Source organism: Crotalus tigris, unplaced genomic scaffold (genome assembly GCF_016545835.1).
Source record: "Crotalus tigris isolate CLP2741 ecotype Arizona unplaced genomic scaffold, ASM1654583v1 scf7180000023720.1715460, whole genome shotgun sequence".
NCBI lineage: Eukaryota > Metazoa > Chordata > Lepidosauria > Squamata > Viperidae > Crotalus > Crotalus tigris.
This window is the reverse complement of record NW_024100139.1, coordinates 1,096,387-1,121,122: the sequence shown is the minus strand read 5'-3', so window position 1 is coordinate 1,121,122 and position 24,736 is coordinate 1,096,387. Positions and strand designations below refer to the sequence as shown.

At 56.5% G+C, this 24,736-nt stretch overlaps 3 protein-coding genes across 7 annotated transcripts in view; 1 reads left to right on the top strand and 2 right to left on the bottom strand.

Annotated features, from left to right (window-relative positions):
* BCR (BCR activator of RhoGEF and GTPase) overlaps positions 1 to 3,212 on the bottom strand; it is a 68,906-nt gene extending 65,694 nt beyond the window's left edge. The window contains exon 1 of the mRNA XM_039321078.1: positions 1,699 to 3,212. Coding sequence (XP_039177012.1) covers positions 1,699 to 3,079 — 1,381 coding nt within the window. The 5' untranslated portion in view covers positions 3,080 to 3,212. The remainder of the gene's footprint in view (positions 1 to 1,698) is intronic.
* Positions 3,213 to 7,941: 4,729 nt separating this feature from the next.
* Positions 7,942 to 23,771, bottom strand: RAB36 (RAB36, member RAS oncogene family). Of its 5 annotated transcripts, none has more exons than XM_039321087.1 (11): positions 23,663 to 23,771; positions 20,000 to 20,072; positions 19,791 to 19,882; positions 17,727 to 17,792; positions 16,480 to 16,581; positions 13,137 to 13,201; positions 12,968 to 13,019; positions 10,826 to 10,907; positions 9,487 to 9,577; positions 9,057 to 9,176; positions 7,942 to 8,632 (listed from the first exon to the last, which is right to left on the bottom strand). In XM_039321087.1, the coding sequence occupies exons 1-11, from the start codon at positions 23,668 to 23,670 to the stop codon at positions 8,571 to 8,573; spliced, it is 813 nt and encodes a 270-aa protein (XP_039177021.1). In that variant the 5' UTR covers positions 23,671 to 23,771; the 3' UTR covers positions 7,942 to 8,570. The 5 variants fall into 5 exon arrangements, with proteins under 5 accessions (XP_039177021.1, XP_039177020.1, XP_039177024.1 ...); XM_039321086.1 differs by lacking the exon at positions 23,663 to 23,771 and adding an exon at positions 20,832 to 21,062; XM_039321090.1 differs by lacking the exon at positions 23,663 to 23,771 and adding an exon at positions 20,872 to 21,005.
* Positions 22,215 to 24,736, top strand: part of RSPH14 (radial spoke head 14 homolog) — a 95,973-nt gene continuing 93,451 nt past the window's right edge. The window contains exon 1 of the mRNA XM_039321085.1: positions 22,215 to 23,678. Within this exon, the coding sequence (XP_039177019.1) occupies positions 23,480 to 23,678 (199 nt within the window). The 5' untranslated portion in view covers positions 22,215 to 23,479. The remainder of the gene's footprint in view (positions 23,679 to 24,736) is intronic.

Here is a 24,736-nt window from a genome sequence, read left to right as displayed (position 1 = left end):
AACTCTGGGGTTTCCAAAGCGTCTCTTTCTTAAGTGTCAACTCAGAGAGACGGGCAGCGACCATGCTGCGGCAGAGAAAAAGGGGGCACTTATTTCTACTAGTGGTTTGCCACCACCCCTAGCATGCTTTCCATCCAGAAGCTCCACTTTCAGGGGCCAACCTGGTTCTGAAGAGCTGAGAGGTATGAATATTACCCTTGCTATGGTTTCCCCCCCCCCCCAGCTGCTACTTGGATGTACAGAACCTGCAGGGCTTCATACTGGCAGGAAAACATCGACAGGTTATGCCAGTGTTTCCCAAACTTGACAATTTTAAGGCATGAGGACTTCAACTCCCAGAATTCCACAGCCAGCAACGCTGGCTGTGGAATTCTGGGAGTTGAAGTCCTCATGCCTTAAAATTGTCAAGTTTGGGAAACACTGGGTTATGCCATTATCATCAATAATTCCCAGGGTGACCACAATAACACTCCTGCTTTATGAATCCCTTCCTGGAGTCTTGCCTCTTGCCCCCCTCCCCTCTCCAGGGCAGCAGGGCTGGGGACCCCCATCTGCCAAGCTCGGCCTGCCAACAGCTGGTAGAGGCAGGGGTGATGCTCTTCCTTCGTTTGCTCCTTTCTTTGCCCCACAACAGCCCACTCAGGAGACCCCCATGGAACCCTGCCCAGGACTCTACCTGCCCTGGGACCCATTGCAGCTTCCTGCTCCCTCCCCCAGGTCTGCCCTCCACACAGCCGGGCTACTGTCACCATGGGCTCTGCCTGTTCCTTCCAAGCCATTTTGATGGGTCACTAGCAGACAAGAGACACTCCCCCCCCCCACCGCCGCAAAGGCAGCCTAGGCCAGAGAGCCCAGTCCCACCAGGGCCCGCCTTGTCTCAGGGGTGCTGAGACAGAGTGCCCTCCCACCCACCCCCCACACAGATAGGATCCATTCTCCAGTCAGATCATGGGCCAACTGATGCTGATCTGCCAGCTGAGCTCCAGGTGCTGCTGCTAGAACGGAGCCCCCAACTGTCTCAACCCAACCACACCTCAGTGACTGGAGGGGAGGGGCTCAACTGTCCCCTTCTCCGAAGCTTTGCCTTTCTTTTCGGGGCAGAGCAAATGCTGGAATCAGTCCAGATTCTTGGAGACTCCCTGCTGCCTTTTGAAGCTAATTTGGGGGAGGGGGGACACTCAGCTCTTCCTGGCTCAACCATGGCAGCCCCCAGGCCAGGCAAGCGACTCCAGGCCTCCCAGGGTCCCACTGCCACCCTCCACCCCTGGCCTTCCCCCTTTGCCCTCTGCTCCCCAGGCAGCCCACCAGGGACCCAGGCTGCAGATGGGCCTCTGCTGCGGTTTGGGGAGGGGGGGTTGGAGAGAGACCCAGAACCTGCGACAGCTTTAGGGGAAGGGTTGGGAGGGGGAGCTGAACCCTAACCCTAACCCTAACCCTAACCCCCCCCCAGTGATCCAGAGGAAGCTGCTGCCTCTGCTCCCCCACACCTAGGGGGCTGGAAAAGGGGAGGGGGAAGGGGGGAAGGCCACACAATTCCTGACCTGGGCAGGTGTGTTGTGTGTGTACAAAGTAGCCACCGGATGCCCATCGGGAAGATGTCAGAGTTTGAATGTAACTGACCGGAGCCCCTCCCGCCCCTCGGGAATCCTTCCGCAGATCCCCGCCGCCCAGCATTTCCGGGGAGCCCCCGGCCCTCACCTGCGTCGCCATGGAAACAGCCGTCGGCGGCGGCCCTCCCGGGGGACGGCTCCCCGTCGCAGGGCCAGGGTGGCGCGCTCTTCCTGGGCGCCCCGACGGCGGCCTCGGGGCCGGCGCCCTGCGGGTGTTGCCGGTGCCGCTTGGGGGCCTGCGGGGTCGGGGGGCTGCCGCTGCTGTCGAAGGACTGCTGCGAGTGCTGCGAGGGCGAGCGGCTCTTCTCGCGGGAGAGGCGGCAGGCGGTGGGGCTGGGGGACACGTGGCTCGATGGGCCCGACGAGAAGTCCTCCTCGCTGGACGTCAGGTTCTCGTTCGAGCTGCAGTCCGGCGTGTAGCCGCCGCCCCCGCCCAGGTCCTCGAAGCCCCGCGGCGAGTAGGAGCGGCGCGGCCAGGTGAGCGGCGGCTCGGCCGCCCCCGCCGGGCCGCCCACGAAGACGCTCTGGTAGGGCTGGAAGGCGGCGGGGGAGGCGGCCGTCCAGGCGGGCCGCCCCGCGCCGTCGAGCAGCAGGTTGTCCTTCAGGAAGCGCGCGTTCAGCTCCGCATCCTCGTACTCTCCCCCGTCGTCGTAGGCGCCGTCGGCCGAGCGGCCCCGCGGCGGCCCCGCCAGCTTCTTGCGCGCCTCCAGCTGCATGGCCTGGCTGCCCAGCGCGCCCAGGCGCTCCGAGACGTCGCGGTCGTTGACGCGCACCAGGCCGCGCTCGCGGTGGAACTCCAGGTTCACGTAGAAGGGCTTCTCGCCCGCCTCCCGGCCGTCCGGCGGCCGCGAGGGGGGCGGCGACGAGGGCGCCTTCCTCCCGCGCTCCAGGCCGGAGCGCAGCAGCCCCGCGCCGCCGCCGCCGCCCTGCCCGCGCTCCCGGCCGCCCGCCTCGAAGGCGGTCCCGTCCCGGTCGAGCGAGGCGGCGGCGGCGGCGGGGAGGCGGCGGCGACAGCTGCTGGGGGCCGGCCGCGCCTTGCCCGGTGAGCCCGCGGCGGCGCCCTCCTCCCTGGGCTTCTCGTCCCCGGAGGCGGCGGCGGCGGGCTTGCTGCGCTCCTCCTCGCCGGGCTGCGCGGCGTCCGCCTCCGGGCCGCCGTCGCTGTGCGCGGAGAGCTTGCGCAGGGCGGGCGGGCGCGGGCGGGCGGGCCTGTCGCCGTCGTCGGCCTCGGGGCCGCGCTGGAAGCCCCACCGCTGCCGGTCGTAGCTCTTGCGCTCCTTGGCCAGCAGCGTCTGCAGGTAGATCATGCGGAAGCGCTCCTTGTTCACCTCCAGCTCCAGCCGGCGGATCGACGCCTTGCAGCGCTCCAGCTCCGCCTCGATGTCGCCCACCGAGCGCAGCGCCATCGCGGGCGGCTCCGCGTCGTTGAACTGGGCGCGCCACGCCTCGGCGAAGCCCACCGGGTCCACCATGGCAACGGGCCGGCCGCCGCCGCGGGCGAAGGCGGGATCAGGGCGGCGCGCAGGGCCGGCAGCGCCCGGCGCTCATCTCCGGGAGGCGGCGGCGGCGGCGGGCGGGCTGCTCCTGGGCGGCGACGGTCCCGACCCGCCTCGCGCTGTCTGGGCCGCCCCGCCGCCCATGGCCGGCCCCGGCCGCTCCGAGCCGCGGCGGCGGAAGGCAGGCAGGCAAGCAAGAACAAAGAGGCGGCGGGCGGGCTGGCGAGGCGAGGCGAGGGGGACGCGCCGGCCGGCCGGGCGCGAGGCGGGGGTCTGGCGGCTCCTCCCCGCGCGTCTGCCTGCGCGCCGCCCCTGATTCCGCGGGGCTCCGGCCGCGCTTAGCCTGGGCGGGGCGGGAGGCGCTGAACCGGCCTCAGGTGACGCGGCGGCCCGACTCGGCTCGCCATCGCGGCTAGTCCGGCCCGCCTCTGGGGAACGGCCGCGCGGGCGGGGCGGGGCGGGGCCTTAAAGGGGCGGCGGCGCCGGGGAGGAGGGGTCGCGTCCTCTGCGCACGTGCAGAGCGCAGGCCGCCGAGCCCCGCGCGGGAGGGGGTCCCGCAGCGGCCGCCCAGAGGGGCGCGGGGGGCGCGCTCCGCAGGGTCTCGGGAAGCGGTGCCGGCGGCCGTGGCGGTCGGGCCGCGCTCGCCTTCCCCGAGGGCGCGGAAGAGACGGTGGTGGCCGAGCGGCTGCCCGGCCAGAGATCAGAGCGGCAGCCGGGAGTCTCCGGATGCCCGCGAGGCCGCTGCTGCCGCCCTCTGCCCTCGAAGCTCGGGGGCCGCCCCCCCTCGCGCCTCTAGCGCTCCGGCTCCTGCAGCGGGCCCCCGCCCGGGGGGGGGGGCGACGCGGGCTGCCTTGCGGCCTCTCTTCCAAAGCCCCGAGGAGGAAGCGCTGCCTGGCGCCGGTTGCGCTCCGGGGAAAAGCTCGGGCGAGTCCGGGCGACCCGTGCAAACCCGGAACCCCCGGACGAGCGCGTCCTGCGAGGGGCGGCGGCTGTGCCTGCCCGAGCGCCCCTTCCCCGCTCCTGCCCCTGCGAGCGGCGGCGGCGCCTCCGGAGGGCCCAGCGCGGGACCCGGGCGGGCGGCTTCCTCCCGAGTCTCGGGGTCTCCACGGCTCAAAGGCAGGCGGGACCCGGCCGGCTCCGGGATGCCGCTCGGGCCGCCACTCTGCAGACGCGCTTCGGGTCCCGGGAGCAGAGCCGGCTCGGGGAGCAGCGGCGCTGCCGCCCAGCCAGTCGCGGGAGAAGCGGGCAGCCCCGGATGGGCCTGGGCCTAGGCAGGCATAAAAGGCAGCGGGCGGGGGGGGGATCCTTTCAGCCCCAGCAGAACCGGGGCGACCTCTCAGCCCCCCCCCCGTGCGCCCTAAGGCCTCGGCGGGCCCAGCGTCTCCGCCCCCCTCCCTTGGTCATCCGGGTGGTGATGAGGGGCTTCCTGGGGCTCCCAGAGGCCGAATCTCGGGAAACGTAGAGGCCGACCCTGGGCTGTTTTGAGGGACCAAAGCGAGCTCATAATCCCAAAACCAGTGCAGACATTTGGAGCGCCATTTTCCATTCGAGGAGAGACTGAACCCAGGAAAAAGAAAACAGGAAGACTCACAAGTGTTGGCACTGTGGGTGTTATGGAGGGCAAAGAAGGAGAGAGCATCAGGGCTTGTCTCTTGAAAACTTCTGGGCAGCTCAGCCCGAGGAGGGGAAGCAGAAAGCCCTGGAGCCGGTCTGATTTTTCAGATGCCTTTCTGCCTCCATCCATTAAACTGGTTTGTCCCTTTATATTTTATTTTATTTAGTTATTACATTTATTTGCCACCCATTTCACCATAAGATTCTCCTTGGGAATCTGGGCCTAGATTGCCTTCCAGGGCTTGCCATCTTCTCCACAGAACCTCTCAGTGTGAAAATTGCTATGTCTTTTAATGCTGGTAATTTGTCTATAACAGCATAACAGAGAAGGGACCTTGGAGGCCTCCTAGTCCAGGGGTCTTCAAGGTTGGCTCTTTTATGACTCCTGGACTTCAACTCCCAGAATTCATCAGCCAGCATGGCTCAGCTTGGAAACCTCTCTTTCCCCTCAGTTCAGGAATTCTGGGAGTTGAGGTCCTGGAGTCATAAAAGAGCCAAGGTTGCCTACCCCTGGGCTAGACTCTTCTTAAAAATCTCCAGTGTTGGAGCACCCACAACTTCTGGACGCAAGTCGTTCCACTGGTTAATTGTTCTATCAGGAAACTTCTTGTTTCTAGATTGGTTCTCTCCTTGATTAGATTTCATCCATTGCTTCTTGTCCTGCCTTCAGGTGCTTTGGAGAATAGATTTGCGGCAGCCCCTTAGTGGAACACTGCTGTCAAGTCACCCCTAGTCCTCCTTTTCATGACACTAGACCTACCCAATTCCTGCAACCACTCTTCATGTTTTAGCCTCCTGTCCCCTAATCATCTTTGTTGCACTCTTTCAACGGCTTTTACAATGTGGCGAGCAAAATATTCCAATATTCCAAACGTGGTCTTACCAATGTATTAACATTTCATGTGATCTTGATTCTATCCCTAAAAAGTTCACTATCTCACACATCCTTGCCTTAGATTTTTCTTTTCTTAGATTTTTCTTTTAATTGTTCCTTCTCTGGATTCAATAAGCCATTTATTTTGTCTTGTACAGCTGCTCTTGGGCTTCTCCCACATGCTGTAGCCATCTCAGTGTTCCCTTCTGAGGTGTGCAACGTGATGCAGAGAAAAAGGAGTCAGAAATAATAATTCTGTTTTTCCAGACTGAGAAGTAATGCCAGGACAGCTGACAGTCTTGGGAACGGCACAATTGCTACAAAGAAATTGCCTCCTCTATTATCTAAGAATTAGAATTAGAAATAGAATAGAATAGAATAGGTTCATTGGCCAATTCCTTGGACACACAAGGAATTAAAAAAGGAAAAAAAGAAACATCCTGGCTTTATGAGACACCCCCTCCTTCCCACCCATATTTTTGCAAAACAAAGAATGAACTTTGCTTGGTGTTGCTGTGCAGGGACACTTTTGCAGATCAGAGTCACAACCAAGGGGGAAGAGCATAGCATGGCCCTGTCATCTCCCTTGTTTCCTGGCTAATGCAACTTTTAACTACAAATTAAAATGCCGGGCCACCCAAAAGGGACTGACTGCCCTGTAGGATCAGCTGGTTGAAAGAGTCAGGGAGACAACGTTGAGGGAAATATGCAAAAACCAACAGTGAGGCAAAGGGTGGTGGTGATGAAACTGTTTTTAAGCCCTGAGAAACAAGATCATGTTTGCAAGTGGATCAGGCAGAGGCTGACGAGGGGCAGCACAATCAGTCCTGCCTGATTTGGTCCCTGGAGCCACTCTCAGCAAGGGCTGTGCTGGTCTTTCTGGGGCTACTTGTGCAATTGGCAGCCTCTGTCACACGCAGGATGGAGAACACGGTAGACTCTCCACCATGTGTACTGCATGTACTCTATATGCACGTGGGAGAATACTGCATGTATCCGTGCTTCAAAAGATTCTGGAGAAATGTCACACTCGGAGAAGCCTGGAAGTTTAGTGACAGTGCTGCAATTTGGGGAGAATAACAGAAGAAAACTATTCTCTCTGCTGTGACTTGGTACCCCAGACCCTTTTGCAAAGCTCTGCCTCTCCCACTGCTGGGCTCTTGGGCTGTTCACAGGCTGGAACGGCCTGGCTCCATTCCGCCTAAAAAGCAGCCTCGGGGCGTTCCCACCCAGTGCAAGCTCGCCCTGCGATGGTGGCGGTGATGTCAGAGAGCCTTTTGGGCCTAGCAGTGCCTGAACAGCAGCCCCAGAACAGCTCCAGAGGCAGCACCGTGTCCGTTGAAGGAACGACAGACACGCTGCAGAACAGCGTCTCCAGACAAAGCAGAGCTCTGGCGGGAAGTGGTGGCATTCCTACTCATGAGGAGACTGTGCACTCCCCCCCCCACACACCACGTGGGTTATCAGCTCCTTCTTCCCAAAGAAACTGCTGGGCAATTCAGAGGTAGCCAATGGGGGGGAGGGGGGCTGCCTTTCAGTGCAGAGCCAGGGGCTGTTTCTAGCCAGAAGCTTCCCCAGCAACTGGCAGGACCCTGGCCTTCTCTGCCAGCCTCCTGGGTGCACGGTCAGCTGGGAGCACAGAGGGGGTTTCTTACCTGTTAGAGGGATTTCTTCCTTCAGTTATAATGGCAAAAAAACCTCCAAAATTATTTGGGCTCTTGACATGTGATTTGACGGGATTCAGGAGCAGCACTAAGTCAGTCTGTTACTTGTGTAAATTTAGAAACATCAAGGAAAGGCCGGCTTGCACCATTTGCTTCTTGGACGTCATCAGTACAGGTCCTTGACTTACAGCCCTTCATTTAGTGACCGTTTGAAGTTGGAACAGTTTGAAATTTTGGGCCCAGTTGTGGTCGTAAGTCAAGGACTACCTGTACTACTAAAAGCTAATGTGTCGTGAAACAAATAAACCCAGAGGAAAACCTCTGCAAACCAAGACGCCTCCCACAATGCATCACTGGCAGCAGGAAACATTCACCGGTCTGGAATGGGTGAATTTTCCCTTCAACCAGGGAGGGCCTGACCAGGCCTGGCACAGCACGTACCCAGGTGGTTTTACGTGTTGCGAATAACATCCACTGACGAGGGGGCGAGTTGTCGAAATTTCTTTCCTTTCAGAGTTTCCCCGTACTGCTAGACGTGCGTCTCCACCACTAGCCAAGAGGTCTCCCTGAAGCCAAAGTGTGAGGACTCGCTTCTTGAATCAAACTCTCTGGGTCCCACATGCGGCAGGGGTCACCGACGGCTGCTAAAGTCTTGCTGAACTAGGGGGGGGATGCGCAGCACAGAATTCTGGGCCCTCCAGCACAGCCTTTAATTCTACGATGGACATGAAAACAAAGTTTTGTTTTTACAGGAGTTGCTCTGGCAGCAATTCTAAGCAAAGCTAACAAGTAATTCAAACAATTCAGCGCAAGACGCTCTGGTGCCCGGAGTCCACTAGAAGGGCCCTAAATAGGAGACAGTCAGGGATTATCAGCTTTTCTCCCTCCAGATATCCTCCTTTTAAAGTACAAATTCCTCCTGCTGGTTTTAGCAGCTATTAGTCATGGTTAAGGTTTAACTAGAAGTCCAGCTCCAGTAGACTTTGCGGCTGCCAGGAAGGTTCACCTGGTTTGGGGCTGTTGCCCTGAATTAATCCAGTCAGCAGCCGTGGTCTGTTTCTACCATCTGCAGGTAACCAGGAAGCGAACGCTTCGCATCTGGAGCACGAGGAGAGTTTCCGGGGAGAGGGAGCTGGGCCGGGCTTTCCTGCAAGGGAGCCTCCATGGCTCAGCAGGGCTTTGGGAGCAGCAGAGGTGGGGATTGGCTCTGCCTCACTCCTGGGCTTCTCCGAGATCCAGTGGTTTCCCGCTTGTCCAAGAGTGAGGGGGGCAGCCTGCAGTGTGTCCACTGGGAGCTCCGGCTGACTGTCGGCCATTAGCAGCAGTTCAGGTTGGATGGACGAGATCCATGTGAAGACACCACGTTTTCTTCTATCCCTGCAAGGAGAAGACCAAGGGGGGGGGCTATGGGGGCTACCTGGGACCCGGGGGAGGGAAAGGCTTCAAAGCGTTGTCCTCCTCCCAGCCCCAAATGCCAGGGATTGTATTTGTGTTTCTCAGAATGGGCTTGGATGTCCCCTCGGCCACCTTGGGAGAGCTGAATGCTGCCGTTCCCTGGGCTCAACCAGGAAGAAGCCCCACTGAACCCCGCAGGGGTGCTTCCGGACAGGAGCACTCTAGCCGCCCTCTCTGTGATCCCCAACTTGAAGATGGGTGGATGTCAACTCCCAGAATTCCAGAGTCAGCATGTTAAGGAATTCTGAGACTTGAAGTCCATCTGTCTTCAGGTACAGATCTAGAAACACTGATCTAGAAAGAAAGACCCCTTCCGAGGAGGGGGGAGGTAGTTGGGTCCACCTACTGATGAAGTCTCCTGTGCCGATTGGCACCGGCCGGTTGCAGCTCTTCTCCAGCTCCATCAGCACAGACCGCTCAAAGGCCAAGGCAGCGACCCGGAAAAAAAAGTCCTTGACATTTTCCCCTGAATTGAAAGAGAAAAATTGGGGGGAGACACCCCAAATTCTTAAAACCCGACAAGCAGATACATTTGCTAACTGTTGTTGCTGTATTCAGAGAACAGACAAAACGTGGCTGCTTGCTGGGAGAACAAATGCACAGGCGCATGGGTACTGTGGTCCCAGACCTCCCTTGCACACGAGGAAGCCTCCTTGTAACACCAAAGGTGGGTGGGTGACCCTAGGGGCCCAGCATCTCCTTCCAGACAGTGTTGGGGGGCTGGGGGGGCATTACCTCCTGGATCTGCTGCGTTGCCTTCCTGTGGCTCAACTGACCTGTTTTGGCCGAGACGGACCAATACTCCGCCTGCATCTCGTTGGCCAGACGGACGGCATCCCGCTCTGTCCGCTCGCTCTCTGCATTGGACTGAAACGGAAAGAGCCACAGACGGGGAATGGGGTGCTGCCCCCACACATAAGCACCAGCTTTTCCACTGCCCTCTTCCCGGTCCACGAGGGGGCTGCGGGGATGTTTCCAGCTGCAGGAGTAGGGTGGAACAGTGAGCTTAAAAGGCCTCCCAAGTAGATGAGGGGGCAGAGTTGACTGCAGCCGAACTTCCACAGCCTGGTGTACGAGGACTCTGCAGGCCAGCCCTCTCCCCTCCTGCCCTCTCCTGCCCCACTTGGGGGTGGAGTGGCTGCCCTGTCCAGTAGCTCCTCACTCAGGGCAACGGACTCTTGCCTTAGCCAGAGGTGGCTGACCAGGCCGTGCCACACAACCTGAATGCCACAAGTGGAGTATGTGGAATCAGGCCACACAGCCAGCCCAACGAGCCCTACAAGCTGTGGATCGTTCCTACTGCCAAGATATGAAGGATCCACAGGGAGGGGGGGCAGCAACGCAAAGGAGGATGCGGGGGGGGGGACAGACAGCCTGGGGTGCTCCCCTGCGCTTCTGGCCTTGTCTGCGTGAAAAAGAGATTCAAGGGGGGAAGCAGGGTAGCCCCCAAGCCTCACCTCCAGCACCCTCTTCCCAGAAGAGCCCAGATAAGCTTTCTGAGAAAAGAATGGGGAGATGCAGCCACCTCCCTAGTAGAGAAAGGAAAAAGGAAAGGAGGGGCCAGGTTTTGGGGTTGGGGGGGCAGCAAAAAGGCCACCCTCCCCTCAGTTGCTTCACAAGAACATCCAGTGCATGTTCTTCCTCTTTCAAATGTACTGCACCGACCCCAAAAGAATGGTCTAGGGCAGGGGTAGGCAACCTTGGCTCTTTTATGATTTGTGGACTTCAACTCCCAGAATTCCTGAGCAGCTGGCTCAGGAATTCTGGGAGTGGAAGTGCACGAGTCATAAAAGAGCCAAGGTTGCCTACCCCTGGTCTAGGGGATAACTCCAGTGTCTACTGGATATGGTCAAAAACACCAAGATGGGAGACAGAACAATGTAATGGAAGCTCTGCCTCTTTTTTATGTGTGTTTTGGCTGCCATCTTGACGCCCGTTCCCTTATGGCAGAGGAGCAAGGTCTGGGGGCCTCCCAGCTCTTCACTCCGCCAGCCACAGCCCCCATCTCCCGAGCTGTCAGGGCTCTCGTACAGACAGACGGGCTCCATTCACCGTGCTGCAGATGGATTCCCAACTGACCCACTTGGTCCTTGAGACAGACTTCTTCAGACTCACCAGGAGATCCTTCTTGGTTCCCACCAGAAACACAAAGCTGGAGCCAGGGCGGTTCTCCTGCAGGGCCTCCTCCAGCCACCGTCTGGACAGGGAGAAGAGGACAGGTGAGCGAACGAGGGATACACCGAGAAGGCAAACCTGTCTCAGTCGTGCTTGGGGCAGAAAGGGACCCTGCGTAGGCCGCCTTCTGCCAGCCCCAAGGATGCCTCCCCCATCCTGCTGCAACAGACAGGCTCCCCCTGGTTGTTGGGCCTGGAGGGGCAGGTGAACAAAGTGCATCCCACCCCCAGTCACCTGTGCCTTGCTCACCTCCCACACGGACCCTGCAATGTGCGTTACGTTGTTTTGAAAACCATCCAGAAACGTCGTTCGGGACAAAGCAACACTGCAATGGGGGCCCCAAGCTTTGCCCACGTAGCATCTCTGTGTGTGACCTGCACCAGCTTCCAGTTTCTTTCCAGGGGCAATTCAAGATGCTGCTCATCCCTTTCAAAACCCAGGTTATCTGCCGGACCACCTTCTCTAAGGTCACCTACCACCCTGCCAGATCAGATAGGGTGGGGACGGCCCTGGTCCCTTCCCCCAAACAGAGCCATTTTATGGGAAGCCTGCCTTGTCTGTGGTACCGCTGCCCTGTGGAACCCCCCTTCCCCTGAAACGTGGCAGGCCTCTGCCCTCCTGCCCTTCTGGAAAGCACTGAAGGCCTCGCTTTCCCCCAAAGGCTGCGATAGGATGAGGCGGCTGCATGCTGGAAGCTTGACATGGCGCCTAGTTTTTATTTTCAATGTTTATGGCTTTCAATACGATTTTATGTTGTTTTAATTCTTGACTGGGAACCAACCAAAGTCTGTTATAAGGCAGGGGGAGCTAGAGCAATGTTTTAAATAAGTGAACAGGTCTCTGCCCTCTGCCTCTCGGCATTCAGCCTGTTTTCCCCTCTGCGAACCTAATCAGGTGGCGGCCAGCCATCTGCCCAGGTTTGCACCGTTGCTCCTTTGAACTGGCAAACTGGCCTGGCGATGCCCCAAGTGGTAGCGCAGCAGAAAGAGAAGGAGCAGACTCCCAGCCTGGGGAGGAGAGGCAGAGGGCAGAGGGAAGGAAGGCGCGCCATCTGTTCTCCCGCTCAGCAAACAAGGCAGTCCCTGTGCCCGTCCCCTTGGATGCGGGCCTCCTGCCCACCAAGTCTAGTTAATGAGTCAACGGATCCTCCCCCCCCCCCCAAAAACAGCCTGGGTAAAACCACATGAGCCGAAGAAGAGCCCAGAGCCCGCTGGAGCTTTGTTCCTCACAGAGTTAATGCGTGCGTGCCTCTTCCCTGCGTGCAAATTAATATTTAACTCGCATGTGGCTTTTCTGAGGCTGAGTGTCTCACTTAGATGTGGAGTAGCCATGACTCCAAACTCCAGTTAGTGACGGCCACTCTGAGCTCGATTCTTCGCTACAGAAATGCCACAGGCCAGAAAAACTTGACAAACAAGGTATATCCTTGATTTTACATGTGGTAACAGCGGCAAGAATCATATTCGCACAATATTGGAAAAATGAAGAAATACCACCAGAGGAAGAAATAATTAAAAAAATACTAGATTGAACGGAAATGGACAGACTTACTCTGAGGTTGAAAGAAAAAGAAGAAACACAGTATTTTCAAACTTGGGACATTTTATCAACGGCTGAAGAAAAGAATAAGGGATTAGGAATTCAATCTGTATTAGTGAATGATAAACTCAGACAACATGTTTGTTGAATAAGTACTTTTGAACATTAAAAAAATCAATAAAAATTCTCAAAAAAAGGAATGCCACAGGCCAGCTTAAAGGCCTTTCTGTGTAGTGTGTGGCAGAAGTCAGAGTGGGCGTGCAGGATCAGATCCCTTTAATCATCCAGGTAAGCTTAATGTTTCACTAATAGGCCATTTTTCCACCCACCATGGTATTATTTTGGCCAAAAAATGGCTGGAAAAAATCTTTCAGATGGCAGAAACTGCTACAGCAGGAATGATCTGAATTGTAACAGGGTTTGCTGGACTTTGCCTTTGTGTAAAAGCAGGCAGGTCTTCCTCAGCCAATAAACGCGGTTCCATTATTCGTGGCTCAGTGGGATACGCAAAGTCAGCCACAAGGGAAAACTGGAGTGACTTACTTGGTGTGATCCAAGGTCTGGATGTCAGCCAAGTCGAAAACTGTGATAATCACTGCCAAGAAAGTAAAATAAGACTGTGCAAGGCTTGAGCAGCCCTGGAGCCACCGGTTGGCCACGCCAAAGATGGGGGGGGGGGCAAACAAGGACAGGGTCTTCACCCTCGGCTCACCTTCCGCTCCTCTGTAGTAGGCAGAGGCGATGCACTTGAACTTCTCCTGGCCGGCCGTGTCCCATCTGGGCAGGAGGGAAGGAGAAAGTCACCCGGGGCTCTGGGTGGACCTAAATTCTCCCACTGACACAACTAAAGGAGAGATTGGGCCAAAAGCCCAAAGGACGACTTCCTCTCCTTCTTCAAAATGAAAATACACACACACAATATACGTATTGGATAAAAACCACTCTGGCTGTTATTCATCAGCATCCGTGCATCCCCCACTTCAATACAGGCAGACCTCGACTTACGACCACAAGTGAACACAGAATTTATGTTGCTAAGTGAGAAATTTTTGCCCCATTTTACAACTTTTCTTGACGCGTTTGTTAAATGAATTGCTGCAGCTATTAAATTAGTTAACAAGGTTGTTAAATGAATCTGGCTTCCCCATTGGCTTTGCTTGTCAGAAGGTCGCAAAGGGGATCACATCTCACACTCACACACACACACACACCCACACACGGGACACACTGCAACTGTCATAAATGTGAGTCAGTTGCCAAGTGCCCGAATGTAAATCAGCTGACCCCGGGGATGCTGCAACGGTCATAAGTGTGAAAAATGGTCATGTCATTTTTTTCAGTGCCATTGCAAGTTTGAATGGTCACTAAATGAACTGTTATAAGTCGAGGACAACATGTATTCTCTTCAGCCTACGTGCTGAATAACTCCCCACTTTAGAAGGTGGAGACTTTTGTATTTGAGACAGAAAGAACAAGCTAAATGACAGTTCCATAAGCAAAAGTCCCTCCTGGGCCAAGTTCATTACTGAGTTCACCGAACAGCCGCATTTGGGGGAGCCATTCGGGGGGATTTTGTCGTTAGATCAGGAATAAGCAACATCGTTTGAACAACAAATACATCTGAGATGCTGGTGCGTGTTGCGAAAGCTTTCACCCAGTGGCCCCGCTGAGGGCCCGAAGTGGCCCCTTCATTCCCCATGAGGCAGAAGGGACGTTGCTGCAGCCTTCCGGGAGGCTCTGTGCCCCCCCAGCTCCCCACCAGACAGGGGTTAGGTCACCCACCAGGGATTCTCTGGGGGGGGGGGGGTGGAGAAGATGGCAGGTTTCTTTCTACACCATGCAGGATCCCTCTTATTTTTGTTTCACTTCAAGGACCTTAAGAAGAAGTGAAGATCGGGTGCTGCAGGTGGCCTGGGGAATGCCAAAGGGAGGGTATGTGGACACGCTGGTTCCTGTGGGTGGCACATCGCCTTCAGCCTGCTCTTGATCCAGGACTGAACCTGGTTACCTCCAGCTGAGGAGTCCGTGTCCATTGAGCCTAGCTAAGGAAAGGCCGCAGGGGTAGGAAGTTCAAAGGAGTCTGAAGCCAATGGAAGAATTCAGGGTCCTGGGCGTCTTTGCCTCTTATTGAGCCCAAAATACATCCTGCTGGGCTATTTCGGGTGCCAAATAAACCCAGATGCTTTCCACCAAACCAGCTAGAGCAGGGGTAGGCAACCTTGGCTCTTTTATGACTTATGGACTTCAACTCCCAGAATTCCCGAGCCAGCATAGCTGAAGTCCACGAGTCATAAAAGAGCCAAGGTTGCCTACCCCTGAGCTAGAGGAATCCAGAGCTCTGGAGACATGGATCAGTCTTAAAGCCTCTTCTATCCAAGAGAGACCAGCAGCTTAAATCACAAGAGGACCTCTTTGGCTCTCCAGAGGCACGGAACACCCACACCCCCATTTGCTTTAATTCAATTAGGCAGCCAGGTACGGATCGCCATTTCTTTAGACCCCATCCTGAGATGGGCCCCCAGCCCATCTGCGTTTATTTGGCACCAGAAATAGCTCAGCAGGATGTATTTTGGGCTCAATAAGAGGCAAAGACGCCCAGGACCCTGAATTCTTCCATTGGCTTCAGACTCCTTTGAACTTTCCGCCCCTGCGGCCTTTCCTTAGCTAGCCTCAATGGACATGGACTCCTCAACTGGAGGTAACCAGTTGAGGAGCTTGGGCTTTTCTCAAGCTCAGACGTCCAGTTATTCTTGATCTTGGCTTCCGTGAGATCCAACCCTCGCTGAGCTTTCAAGAATCCCCCAAGTTTGCTTGGCATTCAGAAGCTGCTCAACGGGAAACTGACTCCCTCAAGTGCTGCAGCCCTCCAGAATTCGGTATCCTGGCCAGGGTTTCTGAGGCTCAGACGAAGCTGCCTCTGAGACATCCCAGCTTCCATTCTGGGTCACTGGTTACTGCCAACCAGTAAAGCCCTCGTTAGCCCGTTTAGCTGAAGGCCCCAGGAGACCATGCTAATTGAACAGGCCCCAAGACAAAGACAAGCACACATCCCCACTCTTCATTAGCTGCTCTACTCCTGGGAGGCTTTCCGTTGGAAAACGCTGGAGAGGCAGTTTTTAGGCAACCTACCTGGGCGCCCAACCAGATCTTAACTGCCGCATCATCAAGTGCACTGGAATTTCAGATCTAATGCTGGATGGTAGGGGGTCCAATGCCCTGGTAGGGGGTCTCTGACAGGCAGAAGGAATAACTCTGAGGGACCTGAGGAAAAGCTGCAATGATCAGATCAAAGAAATCTGAATTGGGGCAGAAACTAATCTGAGAAAGCTTCTCAGATGTGACTCTCCCTACTTCTCACAGGGGGGGGGGAGGCACATTCTGGCCTGCAGGAATCTGTTACAGATAGTCCTTGACTTACAACAGACCCCCCTCCAAAGGTATTTACGATCCAATTCCAGAGCCTGAATGGCTCCCCTTCCGCAGTCATGTGATCACATTTCAGGCCAGCATTTGCAGCTGCTTGCAGCATCCCGTGGTCATAATTTATGAAGTTTTTGCCAATAACTGGCTTTTTCTTTCAGCAAAAATGTCAAAAATGCGAAAAATGGGTTTAACACCGCCTCCCCAAAAAAAAAAAGTTGTAAAGTCAGGTCTGTCATATGGGTGACCCGCTTTACAATCGTCACAACACATGACCGAAGTGGGCATGATTTCAAGTCATAAGTCAAGGACCACCTATACTGTAACTATGTAATAAAAGTGGTCTGAGTGCTCCAGTGTTCCAGCCTGGTCTACCTTGGAGGGCTGACGGAATCTGGGAGTTGAGGCACAATGCCCAACATCCTGAGTACACACTTTACTTGGCAAAAATTCTCCGTGCGTCGGGTTGCATGCATGCACATAAAATTTGTACGCTCCCTTCAAGCGAAGGCATTTTGTAACGCAAAGCTGACTTCTCCATCAGAAATGCTGCTTTAAAGTTATTCTGGCGAAACCTTCCAAATACATGGAAATGGGGAAGGGGATACGGGGACAGGAGCTATTTTCCAACTCACATCTGAAGATTGTAGGGCACCCCAGCGATCTCAAAACGCTCAATTTCAAAATCCACGCCAATGGTTGCCTTGTAATCCCGGTCAAAAGCCTCTTTACAAAACCTGCAATTGAAAAATGGTTAGGAAAAAGTCAGCATATCATTTTAGATCTTGGAAGTTCTTTCAAAAGACTGTGCTTGTCCCTTTACGTGCGTATCAGCACACAGGCCAGATGATCAGCATGGGAAGGTCACAAAATAGCAGAGAAAATGGATGGTTTTAACTGCTCCCTGAGTCTGATGAAGGGAACGAAAGCTGCTGCTTTAAAATAAAATTTGGTAGCCGGAAAAGGTGCTCCACATTCCTTCTGAAATTTCGGTGACGTGAGCTTGAGAAAAGCCCAAGAACGGCTAAATTTCAAATAAGCACATTTGTCATCTCGATGACGCCCACAACAACTAATATTTTCTGTGCTTTGGGGAACAGGGATAAATGTCATAACCTAAGATTTTTATTAGAAGCTGGGTACATATTCCTGGTTCGCTTGCATAACCCACACCTGCCATTAGACCAGTGGTTCTCAACCTGTGGGTCGGGACCCCATTTGGGGTCGAACGACCATTTCACGGGGGTCGCCAAACAACGTAGTCCGCCATTTTTTCCCTCTTTTCCTTAGCTCTGCTACTCCCTTTTATTCTATTGGCTTTGGAAAGCCAATAGAATAGACTCTCTTGAATAGAGTCTAATTCTATTGGCTTTCAAAAGCCAATAGGAATTGTCCAGGCTGTCTCTGCCCTGCTGAGCCCGCCAAAAGTCCCATTCTGCAAACGGTGCTGCACCAGTTGAGTAGTCCTCGACTTACGACCGGTTGAGTAGTCCTCGACTTACGACCGGTTGGGGGGGGTCGCAGCATTAAAAAGGTTGAGAACCACTGCATTAGACCCTTTTTGAGAGAAGTCTGGCTTTCGAGCTCCGGTCCATCAACAGCCTCCTTGGGGGGGGGGAGGGAGGAAGAACTCCTCCTCCTCTGCACCCTGCCCACAGCCTGGCTCTGAGGCCTGGCACTTCCACCAGCCTCTAGTGCTCCCAAGGAACAGGGGCTTCACCCACCCTAGGAAGGGCCCAAAGCAGCCTGCATGGCACTCATGGATCCCTGCAGGAAATGACCAGTGAACTTAGAATAACCTGGGGGGGGAGGGGAAACACAGACGCCGCCATTAATTTCTGCTGGAAAATGGAATGACTTTGGCAAGGAAGCATTATGATACCTGTTGATAAGGCTTGTTTTTCCAACACAGAGGTCTCCCACCACGACCGCTTTGGAGATCTTTAGGCTGCAACACACATTTTCCCAGTGGACATGTTGATATGGTGTTAGGAAAAAGCAGACTGTTTCATGGAGCGAATGAACTTGACTTGATGACTTGATCCAACTTGGCCCTGTCCTCCCTATCAGAAGCATCACATCCTTCTCTGGAGCTTGAAGCAGTTCAGACTTCAATGGGGCTTTGCATCCCTCTGCTTCCACCCACCCGCCCCAAATTCTTTCTCAATCTCAAGCAAACTGGAGGGGGGGGGGGGCGGAGAGGGCTCCAGAAATGTAGAAACAGATAGGACCCTCTTCCTGATCTGCAGCGAAAACAACATCAGGACATGAAGGTGAACCAAAATGGATTTGTTTTCACAAAACAAACAGATCTTGCATTTGTTTAGTTCCAGCAAAATGTAAACCAGAATATCCCTGTACATATTGATTAGATTACCTGCCTTTGCTTCCTACTTCTCCCTCAACAAACCTGCACTTCACAAACCTCAGCCCAGCCCAGGAAGGAAGGCTGGGCTGAGCGAGAAGGACCGCCAAGCTCCCCAGGGGCTTGACCGAGGCCTCCAGGCTCCTGGTCCAACATTTTAATCAGCAGGTTGCTGGGACTCTCTAGCTTAGAGATGCAGTGACTAGGATAATTCATAGAGGGAGACCATTTTACAATAATTGATCTCCTAGAAGATACACAATCGACATTTTCACTTGGATCCAACAGAGTTACCCGCACAATCACATTTTTCCTGCATATTTCTCCTCCTCTTTCTTTTCCCAGAGGTCAGTTTCTCATGTTCCCTGAGAAGCTGCACCCTCCACCCACCCCACCCCGCCTTTACAGTTTGGGGGCACTTTTGCACGGAGCACCAGAAGCCCCCTTGTGGGGCTTGAAAATATCCCAGCCAGAGGATCTTTTCAGACCCTGCCACGATGAAGCAGAACAACCTCCCAGCCTTGGCATGCAGAGGCCACCGAGGGCTCTTCTACACGCAGCCTTAAGTGTTTTGTCTACCAGCTGAAGGTGGTCAGAATTGGGCTGGCTTGAGAAATGGCCTCCAAATTTCAGTCCAGCTTTGGCCACAATGCTGGACCCGCATTTTACCCAACAACTCCTCTCCCTTCTCTGACAGGGAAAGCAACACCCATCATTCTCCTTCCATGGGGTGCTTCTCAATCCTGGCAACCTGAACTTCCTAGGATTCCCGCGTCAGCCATCCTGGCTCTTGCACCGGGGTTCATCTTGGGTTCCATTTTTTCGGTCAGGAGGCCCTTCCAAAAACCACTCAGGCCCTGGGCATCTCACAACTACTGCCATGTGCTCTACCAGGGGATGCTCATGAAGACCACACGGGAGCTTCAGGTGATTCAAAATGCAGTGGCGCCAGCAGCAGCAACAGGTGCCTCTTGGTGTGCCTGTGAGTCACCACTGCTTCATGAGCTACGTTGGCTGCCCGGTGACCTATGAAGTCCTGTGTGAGGCCGGGATACCTGAGAGGCTTCTGCCTGCCCGGTACATTCCAGCAGAGTGGGAGCACTCCAGGGGGCTCCCATTAAATGTTAGCATCTTGTGGGACCTGGGCAGAGTACCTTCCCTGTTGGGGCCACACTCTCTGGAACAAGATTCCCCCCCCAAAGATCAGGCTCTTTTCTCCTGAGGTTCTGGAAAGCTTTGGGTCCCAGGCCTGGGGTTGATGCCTGTTATTTGCTTAATGGCCTCTGTTTGGTTTTCTGGATTTTGTTATTTATTAGAATGTGCTAGTCTGGGCTGTTGGCTTGATTTAATATTTTTAGCTGATTTTATGTCTTTTCTAGTTCTTTATGCTGCTCAGGATCTCCAGGAACTGGGTGGCCAATTTACAACAATAAAATAAAAATAAAAAAAGAGTGAGATGATTTCCTAAATCAGGAATTAGACAACAGGAGGAACCTGGGTGGTTTGCTTGGCTAAGTAAGGGAAGGCCCTGAGAAGGCAAGGCAGGCGGAGGAGCTCAGGGAGCAAAGGAGGCAGACTCACCTAACGGAGCCCAGGCTCCTCCGCTGGCAGGCCGCCCTCACCTGGGCGTGGAAGTCCTCCCTGAGCTGCAGACAGGCCTCCGGGGTGTAGCACTGCGGACAGAGGGGAGCGGCAGCACTAGAACGCCCAGGCTGGGAGGGGGCCGCCACTTCTTCCTCCCCCGGGCAAAGACCCCCCCCGGGAGGAGCGGACCGGCCTTCCCTGCTTACCTTGGGGAAGTCGGAGATCCTGCGGTCTCTGCCCACGGGCAGGAGGGGGCCCTTCATCGCCCAGCCTGGGGGGCTGCGGGGACAAACGAAAGCGGGTGAGGCCACTTTCCCCTCCTCTACCTCCCCCTCCCCGGCCGGGCCGGCGGAGGCCAGCATCTCTGCGTGCCCACGAAGCTGAGAGACGGGACCGGGTCGGCCTCTGGAGGCCAGCAGAGAACAGGCGGGCAGCCTCGGCCCCTCGGCCCAAGCAGCGCTCCCCAAGCTCCTCCCGGGAGCCCCGCCTGGACAAGAGGCAGAAGCCCCCGCGCCTCCTGCCCCGGTCGCCCTGCTGCGGGCCCTCCGCGGCCAGCCTTCCCTCGGCGGAAAAGGGGCTGGCCGCCCTTCCTGGCCCTGGGCGCCTTTCCGAGCGGGCCCTTCGCCTGTCCCGGCTGAAGCGCCGTTGCCAGGGGCGCCTCGCCACGCACAGGCCCCGCGTCTCCCCCGGCCGGAGCACGAACAGGCGCAGCCGGCGTTCGGCCGCTCCCTCCGCCACACCCACCCGGGGGAAGCCCGACGGTCGTCCCCGCGCCCGGCCAGGCTCCGAACCCGCGGAGGGAGCGCCGGTTGCCGGGAGGCGCTTCGCGAAACAGCGGCAGCCGGGCAAGTGCCTCTCGCCGGCTCGGCCCCCGACCGCCCTGTGGCCGCCCCGAAGGCGCCTCCCTCCCTCCCTCCCCGGCCAGCAGCAGCAGCAGCACCCAGACCGGCCCTCCGTGCAGCTCTCCCGGGGCTTTCCCCGCAGCCGCCCAGCCCCGGGGAGCGGAAGGGCCGCGGCGGGCTTTCCCCGCTCGGCCACCTGCAGCAGCCCGCCGAAGGGTAGCGCGCAGCCCCGGCACCTCCGCGCACGGGCTCCCGAGCAGGGCGGCGGCGCTGCAGGCGAAGTCCCGAGCGGCTCCCCGGCCCCGCAGCGCCGAGCGGGAGGCGAGACAACCTCGGCGGACAGCTCCGGCGCCAGTGCCGCGTGGCCATGGCAACCGGTCCAAGGGGGAGGCCTCCCCGGGCACGGCCCTCCCCGACGCCCGCGCGCTATCGGGGCGGGCAGCTTTTCCAACAGCCCAACTCCCCTCCCTCCCGCCTTCCGCCGACGAGCGCTCCCCTCCCTCCCCGAAAATGCCTCCCCTCCCCTCCCCTCCGGTGCCAGGAGAGGCTCCGTGCCCAGAAGGGCGCCCCCCTCCCCGCCCGCCCCAATTCGATGCGAAACCGCTGGAACCCGTCTCTGGTTTCGATCACAGATATTCCACACGAACAGACTGAGGATTCCTGCACCGAGTAGGGGGCTGGACCAGATGACCTCCAAGGGTCCTTACGGAAATGCAGCATATGATAATACAATTGGAAGGGACCTTGGAGGTCATCTACTCTCTCAACTTGCGTTTGTACTAGAAAACCTCTAGGGTCCCTTCCAAGTCTGTCATTCTGTTGGAAGACACGCCCCCCCCCCAATGGAAACTTCACACTTCCAAGAAAGGCTGCAATTCAGCCTGAAGGCAGTTCCTCCTGGGCCCTAACCCGAATCCGCTTCCTGGTGGTGGTCTCCGGCTCTTGGCTCCTGTGCTGCCCCCCCTTCTGCAGGGCAGCCTTTGGATTTCTGAAGAGCACCACCACATCTTTCCCAGCCTTCTCTTCTGTGCCCTTCCAGAGCCTTCATCCCATCAACAGTTGTCCTCTGATCACACCCGGTTTGTCATCATCCTGCTTAGATGGTGATGGTAGCAGAAGTGGACACAGAATTGCAAGGGGGGGGGAAACAGTTGCTTCTCACGCTCTGAACCCATTAATGCACCCCTAATTGCATTTGCCTTTGAGCAGCTGCATCCCACCAAAGGCCTTTTCTCCTCCATGCCTGAAGACCTTGTCATTTGTACAGTACACAGCCAGCTGACTGGCTTCTACTCTCCTGGCTCCACTTTCTTCCCTTTTCTAAAGAGAGGAGCAACATTCACTCTTCCCTTCTGGCACCTGCCCAGGCCTCCAGGAGTCCTCCAGGATCACAGTTCCTTTGGCCTTGTTCTTCTGTGCGTGGAGGCCTGCATTCCTTAAATTAGCTATCGCTTGTTTACTCCTCTTATCTACTCTGAGCTGCATTTCTCAGGGCAGACTCCCTACTAGGTAACTTGGAATCCTGGCAGGCGAGAAAGTGACCCAAACTTATCCTCCCTCCCTAACCCCCCCCCCAGCCCTTGTCTGGTTATTCCCAAGAGACTGCAGTCAATCTAGCTGAGATTCTTGTAAAGAGGCAAGTAGCAATAAAGAAACTTCTCTGATCAGCTCAGTGTTGGTCTGGTTCCACTTCCCTCTGGGAACAGTCAGGGTTAAGGCTCTATTTCCTTGCTAGTGCTCATGTATTAATGCTTTTCCCCTGCTCCTCAGAACAGCCCTTCTGCCTTTTTCCACATAACCCCCCAAATTTGTTGTTGTCTGGGCATTTCTTGCCGTTCTGAAGCTCCAAAATTTCTGCCACAATCCTTCCATTTCTTCTGAGCCCCTCTTTCCTGTCCCTTCTCTTCTCTTTGGGATGCCCAGCAGCAGTTCAGAACCAAACAGACACAATTCCACCTGCCAAGAAACAGGGAAACGCCCAGCAGCTGATCAGAAGGGAAACAGCTGCATTTCTGTGTTGCATCTGGCTGAGTCTCACAAGAGAAACCACTCCCGTTCAGGAACTGAGGTCTGATCCTGCTCCACTCAGCACCATCTTTCTACTGCAGTTCAGGAGCTGAAAGGCCTTCGGCAGAGTCAGGAGCTCCAGGAGGCCCCTGGGTTACTCATCACCGACTCACAGCGACCCAGCGGGGGGGGGGGGAATCAGCAACCCCTCCCTCCCCTTCTGCAAGTGCACGAGGCTCTGAGCCGCCAGTGTTTGTACAGGAGCGGATCCGCTCTTGGAACCAAGTGATCCAGAAAACACGCAGGCTTCCTGGCAACCGATTTGCTGTGCCTGGGTGAGCAGTAAAGCGTGCCCATCCTTGCGTTGGTTTTAAACCACCTGCTGGGATCGGCCCTTCTCGTAACTTGCAATATACTCTTTAAGCAACTTTTCAACCGTGGAATTCGAGGTGGGCTCCTTTCCCGTGCAGAGGAAGGTGTTATTCCCAAGGTTTGGATTGGGAGCCGCGGCAGCCCTCCACCCCTTGCAACAGGCGGGGGTCGACCTCTGCCTCCAGCGGGGAGGGGCCGGCAGGGTCGGAAAAGGCGGCGCGCAGTCGCAGAGAGGGCGGCGGGCAAAGGCGCAGGACGCGGGTCCGAGTCGGCAAGAGGGGGAGCGCTCGGAGCGCGGCACAGCCACGAGGGACGCTCCCGAAGCCGTTCGGGCGAGCGCTCGCAGACCCGAGAGAAAGCCCCGCCCCGCCCCGCGCATGCAGGTGCGCGTGCGCAGACTTTCCCGCCCGGCGTCCTCGTCGCCTAGCAACCAGGCGCGCGCGTCTCGGCGGGCTCCCCTCCGGGATGGCGCACCCGCGGATCTCGGCCCAGCTGCCCCCCGACATCGACCCTACCAAGGCGCCCGTGGCCTTCGGCCGCCGAGGCCTCCCCAAGCTCAACGAGGAGCTGCAGCACCCCGAGCTGCTGACGCGGCAGCGGGCCCTGATGGCGCTCTGCGACCTGGTGCACGACCCGGAGAACGCTTACCAAGCCATCGGCCTGGGTGAGCGGCGGCGGCGGCAGCCTGGCCACGGCGGGCGGGAGAGGGCCCGGGTGCCCAGCGGCCGTCCAGCCCCGCGAGTCTCGCCTGAGCCGCGTCAAGGGGCGTGGACTGCAACTCCCAGAGCTCCGCGGCCCCGGGTGCCGCCCTGGGAATTCTGGGAGTTGAAGTCCACCGCTCTTAAAGTGACCCTCCGGTGATTCGCCGGGCTGGGAGTGAGCAGGACTGCGGAGTGTAAAAAAAATCCTGTAACTGGAATATCCTCTAGTCCGGCCTCGGACGCCCCTGCCCGCCTCCAGGCGGCTGCCGGGTCTGCCTGCTGGCGAAGTGCGCCCAGCCCCCCCCCCCAGCTCTGCCCCCTTCCAGGCTGCTCCCACTGGGCTCCACTTGCTCAGGGTCCTCCCTAAAATGCGGGACCTGGCATGGGGCACAGCATTCTGGGTGCAGCCTGACCGAGGCAGAAAAGAGGAAGAAGGAGCCCTTCTGAACTCTCAATTCCTGCCAAGGCTGCTTGTTTGTCAGATTTAGATACCACCCAGCTCACTCACAGAATAACTCTGTATTTAGGATTGCAGTCGCCTTTTCTGAAGTTAAGACTGGACTGTTGGCTCATTTTCTGCTTCTGATCCAGCATTACACGTGAAGTCCATTCTATTCCTACCTGGTCAGGTGACATTTGGAGTACCGAGTCCAGATCCAGACACACATTTCAAAAGACCATCACAGGAGCAAATTCCAAAGAAGGCTGCGAAGTCCAGTAAAAGGGAGTGGTTGAAGGCCCTGGGCGTTTTGCCTACACATTGGAGCAAGGGGGGGGGGTAATTGCTGTCTTCAGAGAGCTGAAGGATTGTCCCACCGAGGAGGGTGTGGACTGATTCCCTGTTGCCCCAGACAGAGGGTAAGACCAGGACCAAGGGGTAGGAGTCGGCAGTCAGTGGATCAGGCGAAGTGGCTCTTAGGTAGACCAGACGTGGAAACCAACATTACGAATACTAAAACTACACTTACAGTATTACAGTCACAGAATCTTGCAAGTCTGTACTTTGATCTACCTTAACACC

Excerpts from the sequence above, each read along its gene's own strand:
- RAB36 (XM_039321086.1), bottom strand. The coding sequence starts at position 21,004 with ATGGCCACGCGGCACTGGCGCCGGAGCTGTCCGCCGAGGTTGTCTCGC. Across the intron at positions 16,582-17,726 it reads AAAACAAGCCTTATCAACAG|GTTTTGTAAAGAGGCTTTTG; the intron begins GTATCATAATGC and ends TTTCAATTGCAG. Across the intron at positions 9,177-9,486 it reads GTCCGTCTCGGCCAAAACAG|GGGAAAATGTCAAGGACTTT; the intron begins GTCAGTTGAGCC and ends CTTTCAATTCAG.